The following is a 21,807-nucleotide window of genomic DNA, read 5'->3' on the forward strand; positions in this document are numbered from 1 at the left end:
ATGTGTTTGTATTTTTTACAGTTTTTTCCCCTATAATTGACATCTAGTCTCATAGCATTGTGATTGGAAAAGATACTTGATTTCAATTTTCAATTTTCTTAAAATTGAAAGTTTCTTAAATGTCAATTTTCTTAAATTTACCAAGACTTGATTTGTGACCCAAGATATGATCTATCCTGGAGAATGTTCCATGAGCACTTGAGAAGAAAATGTATTCTGTTGTTTTTGGATGGAATGTCCTATAAATATCAATTAAGTCCATCTTGTTTAATGTATCATTTAAAGCTTGTGTTTCCTTATTTATTTTCATTTTGATTGATCTGTCCATTGGTGAAAGTAGGGTGTTAAAGTCCCCTACTATTATTGTGTTACTGTCGATTTCCCCTTTTATGGCTGTTAGCATTTGCCTTATGTATTGAGGTGCTCCTACGTTGGGTGCATAAATATTTATAATTGTTATATTTTCTTCTTGGATTGATCCCTTGATCATTATGTAGTGTCCTTCTTTGTCTCTTGTAATAGTCTTTATTTTAAAGTCTATTTTGTCTGATATGAGAATTGCTACTCCAGCTTTCTTTTGATTTCCATTTGCATGGAATATCTTTTTCCATCCCCTCACTTTCAGTCTGTATGTGTCCCTAGGTCTGAAGTGGGTCTCTTATAGACAGTATATATACGGATCTTGTTTTTGTATCTGTTCAGCCAGTCTATGTCTTTTGGTTGTAGCATTTAATCCATTTACATTTAAGGTAATTATCGATATATATGTTCCTATTCCCATTTTCTTAATTGTTTTGGGTTTGTTATTGTAGGTCTTTTCCTTCTCTTGTGTTTCCTGCCTAGAGAACTTCCTTTTGTTGTAAAGCTGATTTGGTTGTGCTGAATTCTCTTAACTTTTGCTTGTCTGTAAAGGTTTTAATTTCTCCGTCGAATCTGAATGAGATCCTTGCTGTAATCTTGGTTGTAGGTTTTTCCCTTTCATCACTTTAAATATTTCCTGCCACTCCCTTCTGGCTTGCAGAGTTTCTGCTGAAAGAGTAGCTGTTAATGTAATGGGAATTCCCTTGTATGTTATTTGTTGCCTTTCCCTTGCTGCTTTTAATATGTTTTCTTTGTATTTAATTTTTGATAGTTTGATTAATATGTGTCTTGGCATGTTTCTCCTTGGATTTATCCTGTATGGGACTCTGTGCACTTCCTGGACTTGACTGACTATTTCCTTTCCTATATTAGGGAAGTTTTCAACTATAATCTCTTCAAATATTTTCTCAGTCCCTTTCTTTTTCTCTTCTTCTTCTGGGACCCCTATAATTTGAATGTTGGTGCATTTAACATTGTCTCAGAGATCTCTGAGACAGTCCTCAATTCTTTTCATTCTTTTCTCTTTATTCTGCTCTGTGGTAATTATTTCCACTATTTTATCTTCCAGGTCACTTATCCGTTCTTCTGCCTCAGTTATTCTGCTATTGATTCTTCCTAGAGAATTTTTAATTTCATTTCTTTTGTTGTTCATCATTGTTTGTTTTCTCTTTAGTTCTTCTAGGTCCTTGTTAAACATTTCTTGTATTTTCTCCATTCTGTTTCCAAGAATTTGGATATCTTTGCTATCATTACTCTGAATTCTTTTCAGGTAGACTGCCTATTTCCTCTTCATTTGTTAGGTCTGGTGGGTTTTTACCTTGCTCCTTCATCTGCTGTGTGTTTCTCTGTCTTCTCATTTTGCTTAACTTACTGTGTTTGGGGTCTCCTTTTTGCAGACTGCAGGTTCATAGTTCCCGTTGTTTTTGGTGGCTGCCCCCAGTGGGCAAGGTTGGTTCAGTGGGTTGTGTAGGCTTCCTGGTGGAGAGGACTGGTGCCTGTGTTCTTGTGCATGAGGCTGGATCTTGTCTTTCTGGTGGGCAGGACCGAGTCCAGTGATGTGTTTTAGGGTGTCTGTAACCTTATTATGATTTTAGGCAGCCTCTCTGCTAATGGGTGGGGCTGTGTTCCTGTCTTGCTAGTTGCTTGGCATGGGGTGTCCAGCACTGGATCTTGCTGGTCCTTGAGTGGAGCTCGGTCTTAGCTTTGAGACAAAGGTCTCTGAGAGAGCTGTGGCCAATTGTTATTATGTGGGACTGGGAGGTCTCTGGTGGTCCAATGTCCTGAACTTGGCTCTCGCACCTCCAAGGCTCAGGTCTGACACCTGGCCGGAGCACCAAGCCCCTGTCAGCCATACGGCTCCAAGCTCTCTCTGATCTCTAGAGCAGAATGCTGGCTAAATCCAGTAAATCAAAGTGAGCAAAGTTCTTCCTCTCACCGGACAGATTCCTGGAGTCTCCCTCTCTGAAGTGTTCAAAAGAGCTACTAAAGGAGGTGGGGCGACACAGAATTTTTAACACCTTAGCTAAATAATTTTTGTTAGAGCAGCAGAAAGCTGCTGGAATTATTGCTGTGTACATTTCTGCAGATCGGAAAAAGAATAATGGAAGAAATAATTATGGCTTGAATTTCAATGGTTGGCTTCTATTTAATCTTCTAGGTTTACCAGACATGACGGAGCTCTGCAGAGATATTTTTAGTAGTAATCACTTTTTAGCACTAATTGGTGGCTGCTCTGCCTGCCCAGTGCCAATGTTTATTATAACCAAATGAATTTGAGAAATAAAATGGTCTATCCTTGCATCAACAAGCTACAAGCAAAATCAATAGCCCTGTGCTGGCAACATTATTTTATTGTTGTCTCCTTAATCTCCTATACTCTTTTGCAATTACTTTCATTATTACTGCTCATTTAATGAGACCCTGAAGTTTGGAACCAGATGGTGCGGTTAGTTGAATCTGGAAGACTTTAATGGAATTGAGTTCAAACCAGGTTAAGAGTAACAGAATCACAAATCTTAGTGATCATCGTCTCATAGGCATGGCTTTGTGTACATTTTATGCACCAGAAATCAGTGCAGGCTTCAAACAGAATGACTCGGATTGAGGTTCAGAGAGGCCCAGTGTGCTCACTCACTCATTCATTCATTCACTCATTCATTCAACAAATATTTAACCGTGTTCCTATCTGGGTACTGCAGTATGGCATCAACGAGACAGGCGCATTTCCTGTCCTATGGAGCTTATAGTCTACTGTAGGAGAAAGAAAGTAACAAACAAACAAGCAAGATTACTAGCCCTTGTGTTAAGTGCTAGGAGGGAAGAAGCAGGGAGCTGAAGAAGGGGGAGAGGATGTGTGAAGTTCAGGTGGGTGGTCAGGAAACTCCAGGACACCTGTGTGCAAGAAAGAAGGTGGCCCAAGATGAGGCCAGGAGCTGCTGGACCCAGAGATGCTGCATGGGCCAATGGGCATTTAGGCACTGAGATTTTCTGGGGATTTTATTTTATTTATTTATTTATTATTTTTTTTTTTTTTGTGGTACGTAGGCCTCTCACTGTTGTGGCCTCTGCTGTTGCAGAGCACAGGCTCCAGACACGCAGGCTCAGCGGCCATGGCTCACGGGCCCAGCTGCTCCACGGCATGTGGGATCTTCCCGGACCGGGGCATGAACCCGTGTCCCCTGCATCGGCAGGAGGACTCTCAACCACTGCGCCACCAGGGAAGCCCCTCTGGGGATTTTAAATACACCTTTGTGCCAAGGTGCTGATGAATAAGACTTGTAGGAAGAACACCTTTTGGGTGAGGAAAGTAAATATTGATGATTCAGACAATATGTCAAGTCGGAAGCATGATTTTAAACGTTTGTGCAGAGGGCAGGCAAAGCAGAGGGAACATTTTGATTAAAAATTGCCTTACATAGTAGCAGTAATTAAAATTTTGTATCACTGCACTTCCTGTAAGGCATATCTTTCTTGTTAAATCTACCCCGTATCTCTTCTCCCCTGTCCCCCACCCACCCCCCTCCTCCTCCTCCACGTCGGTAACAAGGCCCGACCTGCCTCTGGTGAACATCACTGCCCCACACCACATCCTTGGCAAACGGCTGCAGTTCTCTCCCAGTGGTTTCCTGTCTGCTCTTTCTTCCTGGCCTGAGTCTCCTTCTCTCCTGTTGGGCACTTCTGCATCTGTTAACCAAAGAGACACAAGACCACCAAAGTCAGGAGGACTGAGCAAACTGCCAAAGTCTCCACCCTCTCCCAGAATTCTCATAGCAATTTATGCTTCCCTTGTTGGCACTTATATTTGCCTTGTTTAAGCAGAGTGACCTAGATGATTCGTTTATTTTGATGTTCTCTGGACCTCTGCCTTTTACACAGCAGATACTAAAAAATATTTATTGAATTGAATCCTTACAAGCAGTTACTGTTTATTGAGCCATTAATTTGCTAAGCATTCTTCCAAGGGTTTGTTATTTAATTTTTATGTGATGCTTAATTTTACGTGTCAGCTTGGCCATGGTGCCCACATATTTGGTCAAGCATTATTGTGGATGTTTCTGTGATAATTTTTAGATGAGATTAACTCTTAAATCAGTGGGCTCTGAGGAAAGCAGATTGCTCTCCGTATTGTGGGTGGGCCTCACCCAATCAGCTGAAGGTCGGAATAAACACAGACTGATCTCCTTGGCAGGAAGGAATTGTGGCAGTAGGTGGCCTTTGGGCTCAAACTGTAACTCTTCCCTGGGTCTCCAGCCTGCCAGCCCATTCTGCAGATTTTGGACTCACCAAGTCTCCACCATTGCATGAGCCAGTTCTTTAAAATCAATCTCTCTCTCTCTCTGTGCCTCCCTGACTAATAATACACTTTTACATCTAACCATTTATGCCCGCTTTATGGGTGAAGGAGTTGAGGTTCAGAGACATTTAGTACCATGCCCAAGGGCACACGCCTCACAGGTATGGAGCCAGGATTCTGATCCAGGTATTTCTGAGCCCCAGGACACTACAGCTTCTTATACTGAATTCAAGGAATGAGAGCACCATGAGTTGCATGTAACACAACTGTATTTACTATAAAGTGTGTCTTCTTTTTAATGATTCACAAACTACCTTGGGATCTTATAGTGCACGAGACTCATCTGTATGCAAATACCTTATCAACCAAGTGAGATGTGAAAATGCCCATAAGCAGAGAGGGCTGGTGGACACGGAGGCTGTTTTTTATTGCACGTGAACTTGTTTGGCATATTTAAGCCCTGCAGATTAAATTCTCTCCTTTCCAGTCATAATCTCCAGTATGATCATGAAATAACCACACAATTTTTATAAACAGCCAACTGCAGGATCTTTAGGACTATGAGAGGGAATTAAATGGACAAAAATGTAAAATTAACTGTTTTGTTGAAAGTAAGGTGGCATCCCCTCTCTCCAAAAATGAAAGGAAAATAAAGAGAAATAGGCCGTCCATGTGGATGAAATTAGCAAACAGTGCACGCGGAGTCCCCGCCTCTTGACGGCTCTTGCCGCGGGCTAAAGTCCCATGTTGAGGTCCAAACTTCAAAAGCGTCCTCAAACTGTACCCTTTCCCTAGGAAAAGGCAGCAGTAAATATTGACTGCAGGATCAATTGTCTCTGTTGAAGCCGCAGTCTGCTTCAGTCAGAGTGAGCAAGCCAGGTCACACTGGATAAAGAGCTGCTTTCAGGACGACTGGTCACCCCCAAACACATAGACACAATCTGCTGGGATCGGAACTGAAATGATCCTTCCCAGAATGGAGAAGATGGTGATGAAGGTGCTGATTATGTTTGTCCTTGGAACGAACTACTGGTTCCACTACTGTGCAGGTAAGGAGTTCAGGGTCAGGCCACCTGCCCTTGATGATGCAGAGCTGTCCTCATCCATGCATCCTGTCTCACTGTGTCCTCATGTGTTTATGAGTCCAGGTTTTCCCGTGTATGACTATGACCCGTCTTCCTTGAGGGAAGCTGTCAACGCCTCCGTGGCAAAAGTGAATTCCCAGTCGCTGAGCCCCTATCTGTTTCGGGCGTTCAGAAGCTCAGTTAGAAGAGTAAGTGCTTGGTATGTCTGCTCTAGTCCTCCTTATACTGCTTTCTGGTTTTTTCTTTTGTCCTTTTCTGGGTTACACGTTAAAAATTTTCCAGTTTAAAAAGATAATAGCTACTCATCTCTTTCACACTCTTTTTTTTTTAATAGAGAAAGGATTTAATTATAATTATTGTCGTAAAGCTCTCAAAGCTACTTCGGATGACTGATTCTTCTTGCATTTTTCTTCCCTCTGGCATCATTCCCTATTTCCAGATGTTACCCTCTGCACATCCTGCTTCTGGACCCAAAGTCCCCATGGTTCCTTTTGAGATGTTTTATTAAAAACTGCTTGTTTATTAGAAATGAGGCTTTTTCAAGTTCAGCAGTTCTGCTCCTAATACTTATAGGAAATAAATTCTGGCTTTTGAGCCAAAGAAATCCACTTTGCTTTGTCAATTTTGTAATAGTCTGTTTCCTGTTAGCTTGGGGAAATGGGGAAAAGATGAATTTTCATGGGCTTCCAGTGACTAAGGCCGTGATTGGCAAAGAAAGAAACAGAATTATCCTTCCAAGGAAATGAGAAACTAGCCTGCAGATCGCCTCCCTCCTGGCTGGGCCCCAGGTGATTTCACCTCCTGCTCGTCGTCCCGTGCAAGGGGGGTGGGGGGGCAGCAGAAATACCTGCCGGAGTGTTTAGGTTAGGTTAAGAGTTTAGGTTAAGATGCGGGGTGAGGAGCTTCTACAAAGTTCCTGGTCCTACAAATGAGAACTCGTTGCAGACGGGCCGCCTGGGAACTGCGAACTGTGGAGACATGGCCAGGGGTCCAGGCAGCGGCCGCCTCCTCGCAGAGGCCAGAAGGGCATTACTTCCTCTCCACCTTCATGCTCACCTCTCCCATCCCTGCTGGGCACCACCTTAGCACACACCTGGTTTGTCCCCTCCCCTCCTGTGAAGGGCACACAGCTCATGGCTCCGTAGCTCCAGTCTCCAAATACATCTTGACCCAGCTCCTTCATAAACTAGCTCAGTTTCTTATTTCCAGATTCCCAGGAAATTAATTGAATTGTCCCAGCTGTCTTTTCTAATTGGGTCATAGGTCACGAAGATGATGCTTTAGCTAGTCCAGAACCAGGCTGTTGTGGCCAGACTGGGGTCACTTGGCCTGGCTGTCGCGGTGCGAGAGCACGGCGAGATACGTGTGGTCAGCTGCCAGGCCAGAGGGCAAGTTCCTTCTGGAGGAGGACTGGGCAGAATGAAGAACCCCTCCGTCGTACACTGGCTGTTTGGGCTTCCATCTTTTGCACTTAATGAAATCCACGTTTGGTGTGGGGCAATCAGTGTCCTCTTGCCAAGCTTGCAAATGAGTTTAGATTTGCTTGTAATTTAGCTAGTGCTTGCTACAGAAGAAAGTTAGTAGTTAATTAAGTGAATAACATCATGAGGGCAGGTCCCGAGAGAACCAGTTACTGACACCATGGAAATCTGGCCAGTAGAGACGAGCTAGCATGAGGCGTAGTCATCCGGAGAACATTCCAGCATGTGGGCCATCTTGGTATCAGACACCTGAGCCCAGACACACAGGCACCTGCAAAGAAACACACCTATGTATGTGAGCGTGTGATCCTTAGTGAGAACACAGGAGGGAGATGCCGCTCCGCCTCCTGTGCGCTGCTCTGCTACCTGGAATTCTGCACATTCTTGTTTCTTTCCAGCCTTTTCTCACTATTCAAATTCATTGGCCAAGTTACACTCACCGTGTCCCTTCCATGAAAACTTCCTTTCTTCTCCCAGTGGAGGAAGAACTCTCCTGCTTTGATCTGTCCTGGTGATACGTCTTTCTTCTTAGAAGTGGTTCACATTTTGCTTTATTGTATGCGTTAGTCATGCCTTCTATAAACACCCTGAAGATGGCCCCAAATATGCCAATTCCCTTCATAACAGTAGCCATGAGAGATCCACTCAGAGCTAAGCAAAGTCCTCAGGAAAGAGATGAGGGAACAGATCAGATCACTGTCCCTGAGGGTACAAAACCATTCACAAAATAGTAATAGAAATGAGCTCGAAACATTGCGAAAAATGTGTCACTTCTCCGACAGCCGACAAAATCAGAATGAAAATAACCAGGGGAAAGGTGAAAGGGAAATCTCAAACACTGCTAGAGAAAATGTAATTTGGTAAAATTATCTTTGCAAACGTGCAATTTGTTAAGCATGTTTATAAACACGTTAAACATTAAAAATAGCAAATGTTTATAACATTTGATCTCATAGTTTCATTTCTAGGAGTGTGTCCGAAGGAAATAAGTGGTTTGGTCATGTTTGCGTATGTGCAGGAGGTTTGGGGTAGAGTTCGGTGGGCTTAGGGTGAGGGGTCCGGCCCCACTACTTTATCCCTGAGTTTGCTTCATAAGCCCAGTGGTTCTCAACCCCTGCACATCAGCATCATCTGGGAGATTGAAATACTCCTGATGTCCAGGCAGAATGGTGACTAATTAAATCCCAATCCCTGAGGGTGGGGCTCGTATTCTTACATGTTTCCTGGTCATTCTAATGTGTAGCCAGGGTTAAGAACCACTGCGATTTACCAGGGACTTGGATCAAATGCTCTTGCAATTGATTGTAAGTAACTTAACTCTTGGGCTCCAGGTTTAAAAAGGATGGGAGAGCACGGGGAAACGTAATCAGCCACGATGACTTCCTTGTTCCAACATTGACACTAGGCACACACAGACTGTTCCCTCAATGTACACAAGCAGAGAAAGGAAAGGTGGACACAGGCCCTGTGCTGGGGGTGAGGAACAGAGAGGCTGGACCAGGCCGTGCTCCCATGGAGCTCAGATACCACTGCAGAGAGAGAGGGGAGGGAGAGGAGGGGAGGGGATGAAGGGAGAATGGGGTGCAAATTCTATAAGTGAAGGTAGTCTCAGAGAGTGGGGAGTCCTGTGGAGAAAATAAAACAGGGTGATGGATGGGCTGGGCCTGGGCTGGGGCAGCTGTCAGAGGGGAGAGAAGTCTCCACAGAGGTGCCGTATTTGAGCTAAGACTCACTCAGTGACAAGAACCTCCAGCCGTGGGAGGACCTCCTGCAGGAGGTAGTTGGGAGGAGGTTTTAAATGAAGTGCAAGAAGATCTTCTAAGATCTCTGCAGCTGTTGTGTGGAGCGGGATGCCAGGAGGAAGCCCAGACAGCAACTGTGAGAAGCAGATGGTGACCTATGGCAACTGAGCCTCTTAGTGTGGGGAAGGTGAGGAGTAGATGGATTCTGGGATATTTGGGGCAAAGCCACGGAAGCTTTGGGATCCTTTATGTGTCTACGCCCATTTCTGTCCATTTTTACCTTTCCTCTTTGCACGTTTTGCTTCTTGGCTTTCTACGTTTTGCTAGGCAGCTATACCTGAGCTTTACTTTTTGTCCAATCATAAGGGCTTAGTTTGAAAATCCTAAATGATCACTGTGTTAGTCAGGCTTCTCCAGAGAAACAGAGAAGAGATGGACAGAGTCAGAGACAGACAGAGACAGGGAGAGATAGATTTTAAAGAATTGGCCCACACTACTGTGGAGGCTTGGTAAAGCCCAAATCTGCAGGGTGGACCAGGAGGCTGGAGACCCAGGGAAAAACTGACGTTGCGGTTCAAGTCTGAAGGCCGGCTATTGGCAGAATTGCTTCCTGCTGAGAAAAAGATCAGTCTCGGCTCTAGTCTGACCTTCAACTGATTGGATGAGGCCCACCCACATGAAGGAGGGTAATCTGCTTTCCTCAAAGTCCACCACTTTAACCTCATCCAAAAACCTCTTCACAGAACCATCCAGATCAATGTTTGACCAGAGCTCTGGACACTGTGGCCCAGCTAAACTGACACATAACATTAAACATTGTACTCTCCAAAAGGAACTGTTACGGGTATTTTATGGCTTGTATATTTTTATTTCTTTTTGAAATAAAAAGATCAAAATATACTCATTATAAACAGTCACAGGATACAACAAGAAAGAGAAAACCAAGAGTAACATTGTTATCCAGCCCTCTGAGACACCCGCTATGAACATGCGGCAGGATGTCTTTTTGGATTTTTTTCTCTTCATATGTGGGTATAAAATATATATTTTTTAAAAAAACAGGACCACACTGTAACACCGATTGTAAAGGACCATGATTTATTTCAGCCGTAACGCTGGGTTTGGGATTTTCTCCAGTTGATTCCTTAGGGTTGAGTATTTGGGTTGTCCCACATTTTTCAAAGAACACAGAGCAGAAATTCACTGGCTGAAAGTGAATTCAAATGAAAAAGCAGAGTTATTTGACTTTTCTCCATATTCTGGAAAGGGTGCTTAAAAGTGCTTAGAGATGCAAAAAGTTTGCAAAATCATCTCACAGTTAAAATTATCAGTACGCAAACCCCCTGCATTTTCATCTTTTAAACTAAGCTTTTGTCCTGCCAGTTTGCTTTCATCAGGTTGCTTTAAGAAATTGTGGAAGCATGATGGGGGGGGGGGGGCGTGTGGGGCTGGCAGGGAGAGCCTGCTTGATGCGCTCCAGCTGAAGAGTTTTTAATTTTTTTAAGAGATTCAGATTTAATATCTAATATGTAAAAATGATCAGTAAACAGGGTCATAAACAACGGCAAGGATGAGTTTTTTTAAATCTCAGAATTTTTAAAAAATTAATTAATTTATTTATTTTTGCTGTGTTGGGTCTTCGTTCCTGTGCGTGGGCTTTCTTCTAGTTGCGGCGAGCGGGGGCCACTCTTCATCGCGGTGCGCGGGCCTCTCACTGTCGCGGCCTCTCTTGTTGCGGAGCACAGGCTCCAGACGCGCAGGCTCAGTAGTTGTGGCTCACGGGCCCAGTTGCTCCGCGGCATGTGGGATCCTCCCAGACCAGGGCTCGAACCTGTGTCCCCTGCATCGGCAGGCAGATTCTCAACCACTGCGCCACCAGGGAAGCCCAAGATTGAGTTTTTAATCCTACTTGTTTTTAGAAAACTCGGCTTGTATCAGCACTCCTCATCCTGCGTCAGAAAGAGACACAAAGACGCCCCCATCCCGAGCTTGGCACTGTGGCCACTTCTTTCCAAAGCAAACTATCCCGTTACTCCCTGCCTGAAAGTGGTCCCACCGACTGTCACAGTGCTGTCACCACCTCTCTCCCCACTGGGCAGTAGGTGAATGTGAGGGTTGACTCAAATTTGCCAAAGGATGGGCTCAAGAGCTCAAAGGGAAGGAGTTTTTGGAGCCTGGGGTGGGGTCGGGCAGTGGAGCCCACCTCCCTGCTGCCATCTTGTCCCTGCCCCCATGTGCTCTCTTTGTAGCAGCCATGGTGACTCAGATCTTACCTCTTCGAAGCCTCTGAGAACTTCTCATTGCAATGAGAATGAAGTCAAAACTCGTTCCCACGGGCTACGGGACCATCGACTACCTGGCGCACTCCTTTCCACCTTCAGGGTGTTTGGTTTTCCTCTTGTTCATTTTGCTTCACCACCACCGCTGGGCTTGTTCTGCCCCAGGACATTGGCTCTGCGTTTTCCTCACACGATGGGCTCCTTCCCATCCTTTAAGTCCCAGCTTAAATACGCCTTCCTTGGGAGGATTTCTCAGGCGCCTCGTCTAAACTATCTGCTCTCCATCCCCACTGCCACGTTGCTCTTTTACTCTTAACTCTATAGCCATCTGGAAGGTCCTTGTTCAGTTTTCTTTAGTGTGTTTGCTGCGTGGTGCCCCACCACCCTGCCCCACGTGGAATCTAAGCTCCGTGGGGTCTTCCCTGCTGTGCTTCTGGTGCAGCACACACAGTGGGCATTTAGTAAGTCAGGAGATGTCCGTGTCATCGGAACAGCACACTCATCAGGAAGTTTGGAAGGTACCCCCAGTATCCCACCCTTGGTGGAAAGGAGTGGAAAGCTGTGTAATCTTATTCATAGATCCGAACTGATCAACCGGGAAGCGGGGCTGGATAACACTGTACAGCAGAGATGTACTTGCTACTTACTTATTTCAGGAATTATTAAGAAAGTATGGAGCATTCTTTTAGGAAAATGACACTTAAAATACTTTGCTTTTGCTTTGGAAATAAGTGGCTAGCTCCAAGCTCGGGATGGAGGGGTCTCTGTGTCTCTTTCTGACTCAGGATGAAGAGTGCTGATACAAGTAGAGTTTTCTAAAAACAAGTAGGACTAAAAACTCAGCCTTGCCATTATTTATGACCCTGGTCATTGATAATTTTTACATATTAGATATTAAATCTGAATCTCATACGTACGTTGACACTTAAAATAAGTTGATTCTTGTTATTTGCGGCAGTTACATTCCATAAATATTCTGCGAACACTGGGTTAGTGAATCCTGAGCCGTTTATCCTGGGGAAATTCAGGGTGAGGTTTCTGAGAGCCTCTGGTCACAATATTTCGGTTAACTGATCAATACGTGCCCTTGTTTTCTGTGTGTTTTCACTTAAAGACTTATTTAATATATATGGTGACTCGTTACCATTGAGCTCACTGTACCAGCACTGTCACTCAGGCCTGAGCAAAGCTCAGCTAACACATGTATTTTCTCCGTCAGGCACATCATAGCCTTCCTGTGCTTAGGAAACTAGACAGCTTGTCAGCACTAGGCTTGGGGGCCAATTTCAACAGCAAAATCACCAAGGAAAAGCACAAGAATGAGAAAACCGTGACACACAATAGACCATGAAATTGACTTGTGTACGGTCCGGCTGCTGAGGCAAAGAGCCTGAGCCTTTCATCACCTCATCTGACCCCGGTCGGGAGCGCGTGCATCTGGCGACTCAAGTTCTTTGCCGCCCAGCGTGTCTTCATGAGTGGCCGTGAGGGCAGCCGGTACTGATTGGGGTCAGATGTACATTTTAGCAAGTAGGCAAATTTGCAAATACGGAATCTGTAAATCCCGAGGATTCATCATAAATGTAAGTCATTAGCAGCAGTGCTTAGCGTGGAGGCAGGACACCCAAGTTCTGGTCCTATTGTCTCAGTAAAGTCTTGTGAGCCTTCGGTAAAGCCCTTCTTCCCCTGGTCTTCAGAATGAGGGCGTGGAACTGGGTGATTGCCACGAAAATTGAAAGCTTTAGTGGTGGGGTGTTCTGTCACTTTCTCTCCTTGGGCAAGGAGACACATTCCTAGCGTGTGACCTTCAGAAACACATCTATGGCAGACTGACGCTTTGTTTTCATGAAGGTCAACATCCTGGATGAGGACAGCTTGACCATGGACATAGAGCTCCGCATCCGGGAGACGACGTGCAGGAGGGGCTCTGGGGAAGACCCCGCCACCTGTGACTTCCAGAGGGGCTACTACGTGGTAAGAGTCGGGGGAAAGGCCACCAGCCCAGAAAACAACGCAAGGGAGCACCTGTCTTCCTACATCGCCGGGACCTGATTCAAAGCCACACCAAGGGCTTGGCCACTGCCTGGCGTCTGGACACCCTGGGAGGCACCACTAACTGTGTCCACGCTGTCCCCTGGGCAGGGGCGGCGTGACTCAGTGGTCGAGGACTCGAGCTCTTGGAGTCCGCAGTCCTGAGTAATCCTGGCAAATTATTTAACTCCTGCTGCCTCAGCTTTCTCAGCTGTCTCAGCTTTCCTATTTAAAAATAGGGATAATGATGGTTCCAGGCAAAGTGAATACGAAGAGGCCAATAGCCAAGACAAATCCCAGAGACATTTCAAATTCTATTTTAAATGAATTTAAAATGCCAGCTGTGTTCCTGGTGCGAGGTGCACTGTTTTATAGTTGACTGTTGTATAACATCTGTCTCCTCCACCAGCTTGGACTCCATGGGGGTCAGGACCACAGCGTGGTCAGTTTCATCTCCCCAGTGACCAGCACATGGCCCCATGCTTGGTTAACCCCAGGGATGGGAGGCACCCCAAATTCACTGTCCGAGGCGTTCTCGTTCAGATGTACGAGGTCTCAGGGTTTTGTTACTTTATCGTTGTGATGTCTGGGTCGTTACACAGGGGTGTCAATCCTGAAAAGAGGACCCATTGTTTTGTTGTTTCGTGAGACTTTTCGCTGTGGCTCTGTTTCACAAAGGTCCCAAACCCAAGTGTCACTAGCATTTGTTTCTAATGAAATCTGAGGCCAAGGGAGAGCAGAGCAGGGTCCCTGGGAGATCTTCCCATTTCTTGTTGTTCAAAAGGAAAGCCATTCGAGGGAGCCCACTCAGTGCTCAGGAAGGGAACGTTTGCTTTCCCTCAGGACTTGTAATGTAGCAAAAGCCTAAGAGATATTTAAGTCATCATTTGTTTCTGCTTAGGTCTTGAGAAATTTTCATTTTGGAAAAATGAAATGTCTCTGTGAATTTTTCCTTTCTGTCTGCATGATTGCGTCAAGCCCTATGGTGTTGCCTGATTTCTTAGATAGGTCGTAACCATTTCTACCAGCTGCCGGGCATGGAACTCACTGCTTCCCCTTTTCCAGCCGGCAGTTGCTTGCAGAAGCACCGTGTGGGTGTCTGCTGGGCAGGTGCAGGACGTGTGGGTTCGCTGCCAGTGGTCCTCCAGCTCCTCCGAGTCTAACAGCAGTGAAGAGGTAGGTGCAGGGGCTTGGCATCCTTTGGGACAGCACCTACCTCTTAGGGTCTGTGTGGGTCTGTGACAGGCAGGCCGGTGTGACAGAGTAGCTGGAGCATCACTCAGATATAGCTCTGCTGACTCAGCTGGCATCTCCCTTTTACACCTGCAACCTCATGTTCAATATCCCTTACTTCTTCCAATTCTCTCTCTTTTCCTAAGATTTAGGATGTGAGCTTAAAATAACAATGAGCAAATCTTCAAAGTTTTAGATCTAAGTATGCATCTCACTGCCTCTGTGGTTTAGTGGCATGAAGAGGGGCATTTTTTTTTTTTTTGCGGTACGCGGGCCTCTCACTGTTGTGGCCTCTCCCGTTGCGGAACACAGGCTCCGGACGCGCAGGCTCAGCGGCCATGGCTCACGGGCCCAGCCGCTCCGCGGCATGTGGGAATCTTCCCGGACCGGGGCACGAACCCGCGTCCCCTGCATCGGCAGGCGGACTCTCAACCACTGCGCCACCAGGGAAGCCCAAGAGGGGCATTTTTGATACATCAGTGTTCATTTACCAGCTCTGCAACCTAGGTCAGGAGATTTAATCTCCATGATCTGAAGCTTCTTCATCTGTTAAATGCCAGTAATAGAGACCACCCGATAGGAAGTTGAGAAAACCAAGGAAGTGGATGGACATGAAAGATCTGGTCCAGAATCTGGTACGTAATAGATGCTTGGCAAATGGCAGGACACATCTTTTTTCCTTCAATTGCACTGATATTCATCTGCAATAATACTGTGAAATCAGTATATATACATTTCTGACTTGGAATTATATTACTTATTTGTCTGTGTACTGACTGCTTTCCTTACTGGAATGTACATCAAATGAGGGCAGGGAATGTGTGTTTTGTCATCTAGGACAAGGTTTGATACAAGGTAGATGTTCAGTCAATACTTGAATGAATACAAGAAAAATGAGGAAGAGATTGTCAAGAATATGATATGAGGAGGAAGCTTCTAGACTCTAATTTGGGATAAAAACATAACGATTACGTTATTTGTTTATTCATAATGGATAATATCTTTGACTGCTACTTAAAAATTGTTTCTACCATTAGACAGCCAAATCTGTCCAATGACATCTTTCTCTATGTATATTTTTATTAATTTTTTCAAGATTTAAATCTGTAGTGAAAATTACATGAAAAGAGTATACAATTTCAACTTCAAGAATTACACATAAAAGTAATATTCCTCTATTATGAACATACCCAGGACTTCCATATTTTATACGGAAGTCCATTTTAGAGTTAGGAAGGAGTGAGAAACTCCTGTTGCAGGGGTGTTTTCACTGTTGGAAGGAGAATTCTGCAAAAATGTTCAGTTGAGCATAAGGTTATTGATCAATCTCGTTCTCACTGGCAACTTTTGAGGGTCAATCCCCAGGAGATTTCTGGACCCTATCTCCTTGCTGCTAGTTCAGGTACCCAGGGCCTCGACTCCAGTAAAGTATCCAGGTTGTAAGGCATGCTTCACAGCTGACACAGTGGCCCACGCCTGGTCAAGCTAACCCAGAAGTGACAGGGACCAAGCATCATGTCACAAGCATTTCGTGCGTATTGATTTTGTGGTTTGCATGGGGGAAGCTAGGAGACAGTGGAGAGCAAGAGAAGCACTGCTCTGGCTCTTGTGGGGTTTGTGGATGAGTCTGGGAGTGTCCATTAAGCAGGGGTTACCCTGACTACCAGGCAAGCTTTCGGGAGCACGTAGCAAGAGGATGCAATAGCGTGTGGGGTCAGAGCGAGCTTTCCCCGGGGGGCTGAAGGGTGGGTGACCTCAGGACAAAGGGCACAGGGTGTGGAGGGGAAGGATGAGGAGATTCCCAGCACAGGGGAGAGCCTGACGGAGTTCCCTGATGTGTGAGGGAAGCTAAGCTGATGGGTACAAATGGACAGAAATCCATCATGACTGGGAGAAAAATACGAGAAGAGAGGCATAAGGTTGGGGCTGGAGAGGACACCAGCCTGGTCAAGGTGGACCTCATGGGTCATGTCAAGGACCTTGGCTTGGGGCTAGTCAAGGGTTATAAGTAGGGAAGTGACAGAATAGATGAAGAACAGACTGGAACTAGGTAAGAATGGATGGGGGCACTGGGAGGCTGGCAGGGCAGGTGAGAGAGAGTGCCAAGTAGACCTAGGAGTTAGCGGTGAATGTCGAGAGAAATGGATGCCTGCTCTTCTATGACCTTTAACGCATTTGAAGTTAATAAGTGGCCCCCTAATTTAACCCCTCTTCTGTCTCTTTGGAAAGAGATGGAAAGTTGATTTGGAAAGTTGATTCTGATTGTTTGCACAACCCACAAACCTACCGCAACTTTCTAACTGCAGACTGAAGACTACTCACTTTTCTTCCAGTCCCAAGTTTTGTAAGAAGACTCTGATACTAAGTTAAGTTAGTCCCGGAAACAAACAAGATTTTAAAATAAACTCCCAGGTTGCTTTGCCTCAAAGACTAGGAGATCATAAAGGATGATGAGCAAAGAAAAAATTCCTTAAATTAAAGGATTCTGCAATTCGAAAGAAGGAGAAGAAAGCAGATGGAGATTTAAAGTAATTCCTGGCAACTCTAAAATAGATTTCTTACATGAAACAGAAAAAAAAATTAGACGACAGCTGTTAACCATTTTCAGTGAAATAAATGATGATACTACAAACATGAAAGACAATTGACTGGAATGAATTTAGACATAGAACAAATAAATCATTGTTGGAAGTAGGGAATAAAAGAAAGAAAACTGAAAAAAAATATCCCAGAGTAATGAACATAAAGGCCACTTGAAAAACATATGTAGATAGTAAAGGAATTTCCAGAGGAAGGAATATAATGTGAAGAAAGATGGAAGCCATGGAGAGCAAGACCAAACATCCTAATTATTATGAAATAAGACTTAGCTCAAATGGAAAATATCTGGTAAGCATACAATGAGAGAAAGTGTCTCTAATATAAAAACATTCAGGTTTTCCACTACATAATTTTAATAAGTATAAATGCTTTGTAAAAAGATTTGAGCAAATACATTTCTAAAATTGCTAATATTCTCTCTTAACCAAATAAATATTTCAATTATGGGCAGTTTTTATTTTTCTTTTTTAATTTTGAAAAAGAAGCATGTAGAGGATAAACGATTTCTATACAGCACTTCAGTCAACCACACGACGAAATGCTAACATCTGTAGGATGATGAATGGACTTGATTTTGGACAAATCCTTCTGATTTCGAGTGGATGGGATGAGGTTTGGCTAGAGTTTCAGCCATGAGACCCAAAACAGTGCAAAAGGAGAAACTGAGGAAGAGTGAACAGGAATTCTGGACTCGGGGGAGGAGAGTTACAGGCCTTTCATTTATTTACTCTCTCCCATTTCAAATGATAGAAATTCAACTAGAAGCGACCTAAGCCAAAATGAGCTAATTCCCTGGCTCACGTTCCCAGAAAGGAGAGGAAGGAGTTGTCCTCTTGGACAACTCAATCTAGCGACTGTCAACACTATCTGGGCCACATTCATGTTTTTCCTTCTCCGTCCCTCCTCCCCTTACTGCAGATGAGTTTTCTCCTTGTAGCTGGAGGCGAGACTGCAAGCCACTCCAGATTCATATCCTCTAAACTTAGGAGGAAACAGAGCACTTCTCTCTAGCTCCAGCTGGAGATACCTCTTGGTATTATTCCCATTGTCCTATCTTAGGTCATGTGTCCCATTTTTTTTTTTTAATAACACTGTTATTGAAATAAATTGGGTTGGCCAAAAATTTGGTTTGGGTTTTTCCATACGATGTTACAGAAGAAGCCGAACGAACTTTTTAGCCAACCCAATAATTCACAGACCATACGACTCATCCCTTTAATGTGTACAGTTCAGTGGTTTTTAGTATGTTCATAAGGTTGTACAACTCTCATCACTATTTAAATCATGAACACTTCGTCCTCCGGAAAAGAAACCCTAAGACCCCTCACCCTGTTCCTCGTTCTCTCCAGCCCTTAGTAACCGCTAATCTACTTTCTTTGTCTATAGATTTACCTTTTCCAGCCATTTCATATAAATAGAAACATACAATATGTGTTCTTTTGTGAATGGTTTATCTTAGTTAGCATGTTTGGAGGTTCATACCTGTTATAGCATGTATCAGTACTTTTCATTGTCGAATAATAATCCATTGTATGGATAAGCCACATTTAATTTATCCATTCATTAGTTTATCAAAATGGGGGTTGTTTCTTCTTTTTTTTATATACATATCTCTTTTTTAAAAAAAATTTATTTATTTATTTATTTATTTGGTTGCACTGAGTCTTGGTTGTAGCTGCCAGGCTCCTTAGTTGCGACATGAGAACTCTTAGTTGCGACGTGCGGCATCTAGTTCCCTGAGCAGGGACTGAACCCAGGCCCCCTGCATTGGGAGCGTGGAGTCTTAACTGCGCCACCAGGGAAGTCCCCGTTTCTACTTTTTGACTATTGTAAATAATGATGCTGTGAGCATTCATGTGCCAGTTTTTGTGTGGGCGTATATTTTTATTTATCTTGGGTATTTACCTATGAGTGGAATTTCTGGGGCGTAAAGTAACTCTGTGTGTAACTTTTTGAGAAACTGCCATGCTGTTTTCCATAATAGCTGTACCATGTTACATTCCCACCACCAATGTATGAGGATTCCAGTTTCTTCACATCCTTATGAACACTTATCATTGTCTGTCTTTTTAATTTTAGCCATTCTAGTGGGTGTGAAGTGGTGCATCGTTATTGTCTTGATTTGCATTTTCCTAATGAGCAATGATTGACTATTTGTATATATTCTTTGGGAAAACGTCTACTCAAATCCTTTGTCGGAATTCCCTGGCGGTCTAGTGGTTGGGACTCCGCGATTTCACTGCCACCGAGGACGCAGATTTGATCCTTGGTTGGGGAACTAAGATCCTGCAAGCTGTGCAAAGTGGCCAAAAAAGAAAAAAAATTCCTTTGCCAAATTTTAAATTGGGTTATTTGTCTTTTTTTGTTGAGTAGTAAGACTTCTTCATATATTTTGTATATAAGTTCCATATCAGATACACAATTTGCAGATATTTTCTCCCATCTGTGAAGTTTTTTTTTTAACTTTCTTTATGGTGCACTTTGAAGAACAAAAGTTTTAAAGTTTAATGAAGTCCAATTGATCCATTTTTTTCTTTTGTTGTTTGTGTGATTCTTACATTTAGATGCATGGTCCATTTTGATTAGGAAGGGGTCCAGCCTCAGTCTTTTGCATGTGGATATCCAGTTGTCTCAGCACCGTTTATTGAAAAGATTATTCTTTCCCCCACTAAACTGTGCCACCTGCTAGACCAATCACTCTGACAAAAGCCAGCAGGCTAACTGACTGTTCACGATGGAGAGGGTAACAGGTAGGTGGCCCAGACACCTTGTAGAAAGGTTGTGAGTCAAGTAGCCACCTTACTTTGTGACTATGGGCTTTCAGTGGCTTCATGAAGACTACTCGTGCACACTTTTTGTTTTTTTTTTAATTGAACACATGTGGGGACTTCATAGAGAGAAAACTCACAAATTTGACCTAAACACAGTTGATTTGCAAGTCCATATAACGAGGTTCCGTCTTTCTCATCCACAAAACAATTGGGGGTCATTTTGAGTCTAGTGGAAACGTTTTTAGACAATTTAAACTTCATGTAAGTTGCTTTTCCCCACATGCTTTTTTAGACATTACATGTTCAATACCATATGAAGTTATTTAATGTAATGTATTGCCTTATTTCATTAAAAATAAATTACATAATACATCTGAGTCCTCCTGACAATATTTGCATATTTTGCAGTGTCCTTCCTTTCCTCTCTTTCATGTGCTGATACATACTAATGCCTACATTTACTTAGATGGTTTTGGGAGATATCTTGGGATCCTCTACCTCAAGAAACAGTTATCTGCTTGGTAAGTTGAGATCCGTTCTTTTTAATTTACATATATATGTGTGTGTGTGTGTGTGTGTGTGTGTGTGTGTGTGTGTGTGTGAATCAACTTCATTTTGAAGCTCTCTATCAAGGAGTCATTTAAAACTAGAAATATCTGTACATAAGCTTTGAACAATTACAGAAACCACAGAAAACAAACATTTGCTTTTGCTCCTTTTTTAACAGTAGGCAGTAATGTTACACCTCTTCATTTAGGCAACTCTGTATTTATGCAGAGCCTTTCCATATATGATTCCATTTCATGTCCCAACGTCTCTGCCAGTTAGGCAGGACAGGTGTTGGTTTTTACCATAAGAGGGTCCCCCAGCTTGAGCATGCTCGTTCCCTCCTGGGTGCACGACCAGTTTTAGGAGCCAGGTATGAAACAGTGTGTAGGTGGAAGGATCTGGACTAAACCTCATCTGACTGGCTGGGGCTGAATTCTGTAATCCTCCAGCCATAAGAGCAGAGGTGACCATCCCATTGAGAATCTTGCTTCGGGGAGGGAGGGCTTTCTTTTTTTCCCCTTCTTAAGTGGTCTCTCATTGGAAGTGGGATTGAGTTCGTGTTCTATGGCTTAGGAAACATTTCTACCTATTGGTAAAATAGGTAACTAGGAGGATTTTTTCTATTGGAGCTGATGGCAGCAGAACTCTTTGGTGATCTCTCACTGCTTCCTTCCTGGAAAAGCGTATTTGCGGCATCAGTAATAAAGTCCTAGAACATTCCAGAAGTGGGCAGAGGGGGCCTGCCTTATGACTGTTACTGCGTTACAGGTCTCACTCCTGACAGATCAAAAAGTGAGCCATTTTATGAACGGTCACTTGCTAAGTGTTCCTGTTTTCTTCTGTAGGACACCGAACACATCCTTTTCTGATCAAGCCAGACTCTGCTGAAGTCATGTCATAAGAGATAAACCCCTGAAATGCAAAGTATTTTAAGGGAAAATGCAAAAAAAAAGAACAGTCCTTCATAAACCAGCTTTGCAAATCATTGAAAAGCTAACTTTGAGGCATCAAAACTCACTTAAAATTTGTCAGGAATCAAAATATCAAATCTAGCTGAGGAAATCAGCAATCACCTGCCTCCTGTCCCAATCTGGAGCATTTTCTGAAAAATCCAAACTCTTTTCAACTTCTCTTTGCCCTCCAACCTCAACTGTACTTTTGAGCAAGCAGACAGAACTAACAGTTATTTAGTTTCTCCCTTTTACGATCAGTTTTCTCATTTAACCTTCATGAGAGCACTGTAAACCAGGTGTCTTATCTGCTGACACAGAAGAAATGAGTAACAACTCATGTTGTTTGTTGTAGACACAAAATACTAACTCTCTACTAATTGCTTGACAGTTTTCTCCTTCAGCTTCACAACCATCTTGAGAGGCAATAC

General features: G+C 43.7%; 1 protein-coding gene across 1 annotated transcript; it reads left to right on the forward strand.

The window, feature by feature from the left end:
• Nucleotides 1-5,615: 5,615 nt before the first annotated feature.
• On the forward strand, nucleotides 5,616-21,271 carry SPP2 (secreted phosphoprotein 2; the record flags this gene model as incomplete). Its single annotated transcript, XM_079924378.1, has 6 exons — nucleotides 5,616-5,703; nucleotides 5,803-5,927; nucleotides 13,093-13,215; nucleotides 14,338-14,448; nucleotides 20,344-20,398; nucleotides 21,195-21,271. The coding sequence occupies 6 exons, from the start codon at nucleotides 5,616-5,618 to the stop codon at nucleotides 21,269-21,271; spliced, it is 579 nt and encodes a 192-aa protein (XP_079780504.1).
• Nucleotides 21,272-21,807: the final 536 nt, after the last annotated feature.

Source organism: Stenella coeruleoalba (genome assembly GCF_951394435.1).
Source record: "Stenella coeruleoalba genome assembly, chromosome: 6".
Taxonomy (NCBI): Eukaryota; Metazoa; Chordata; class Mammalia; order Artiodactyla; family Delphinidae; genus Stenella; species Stenella coeruleoalba.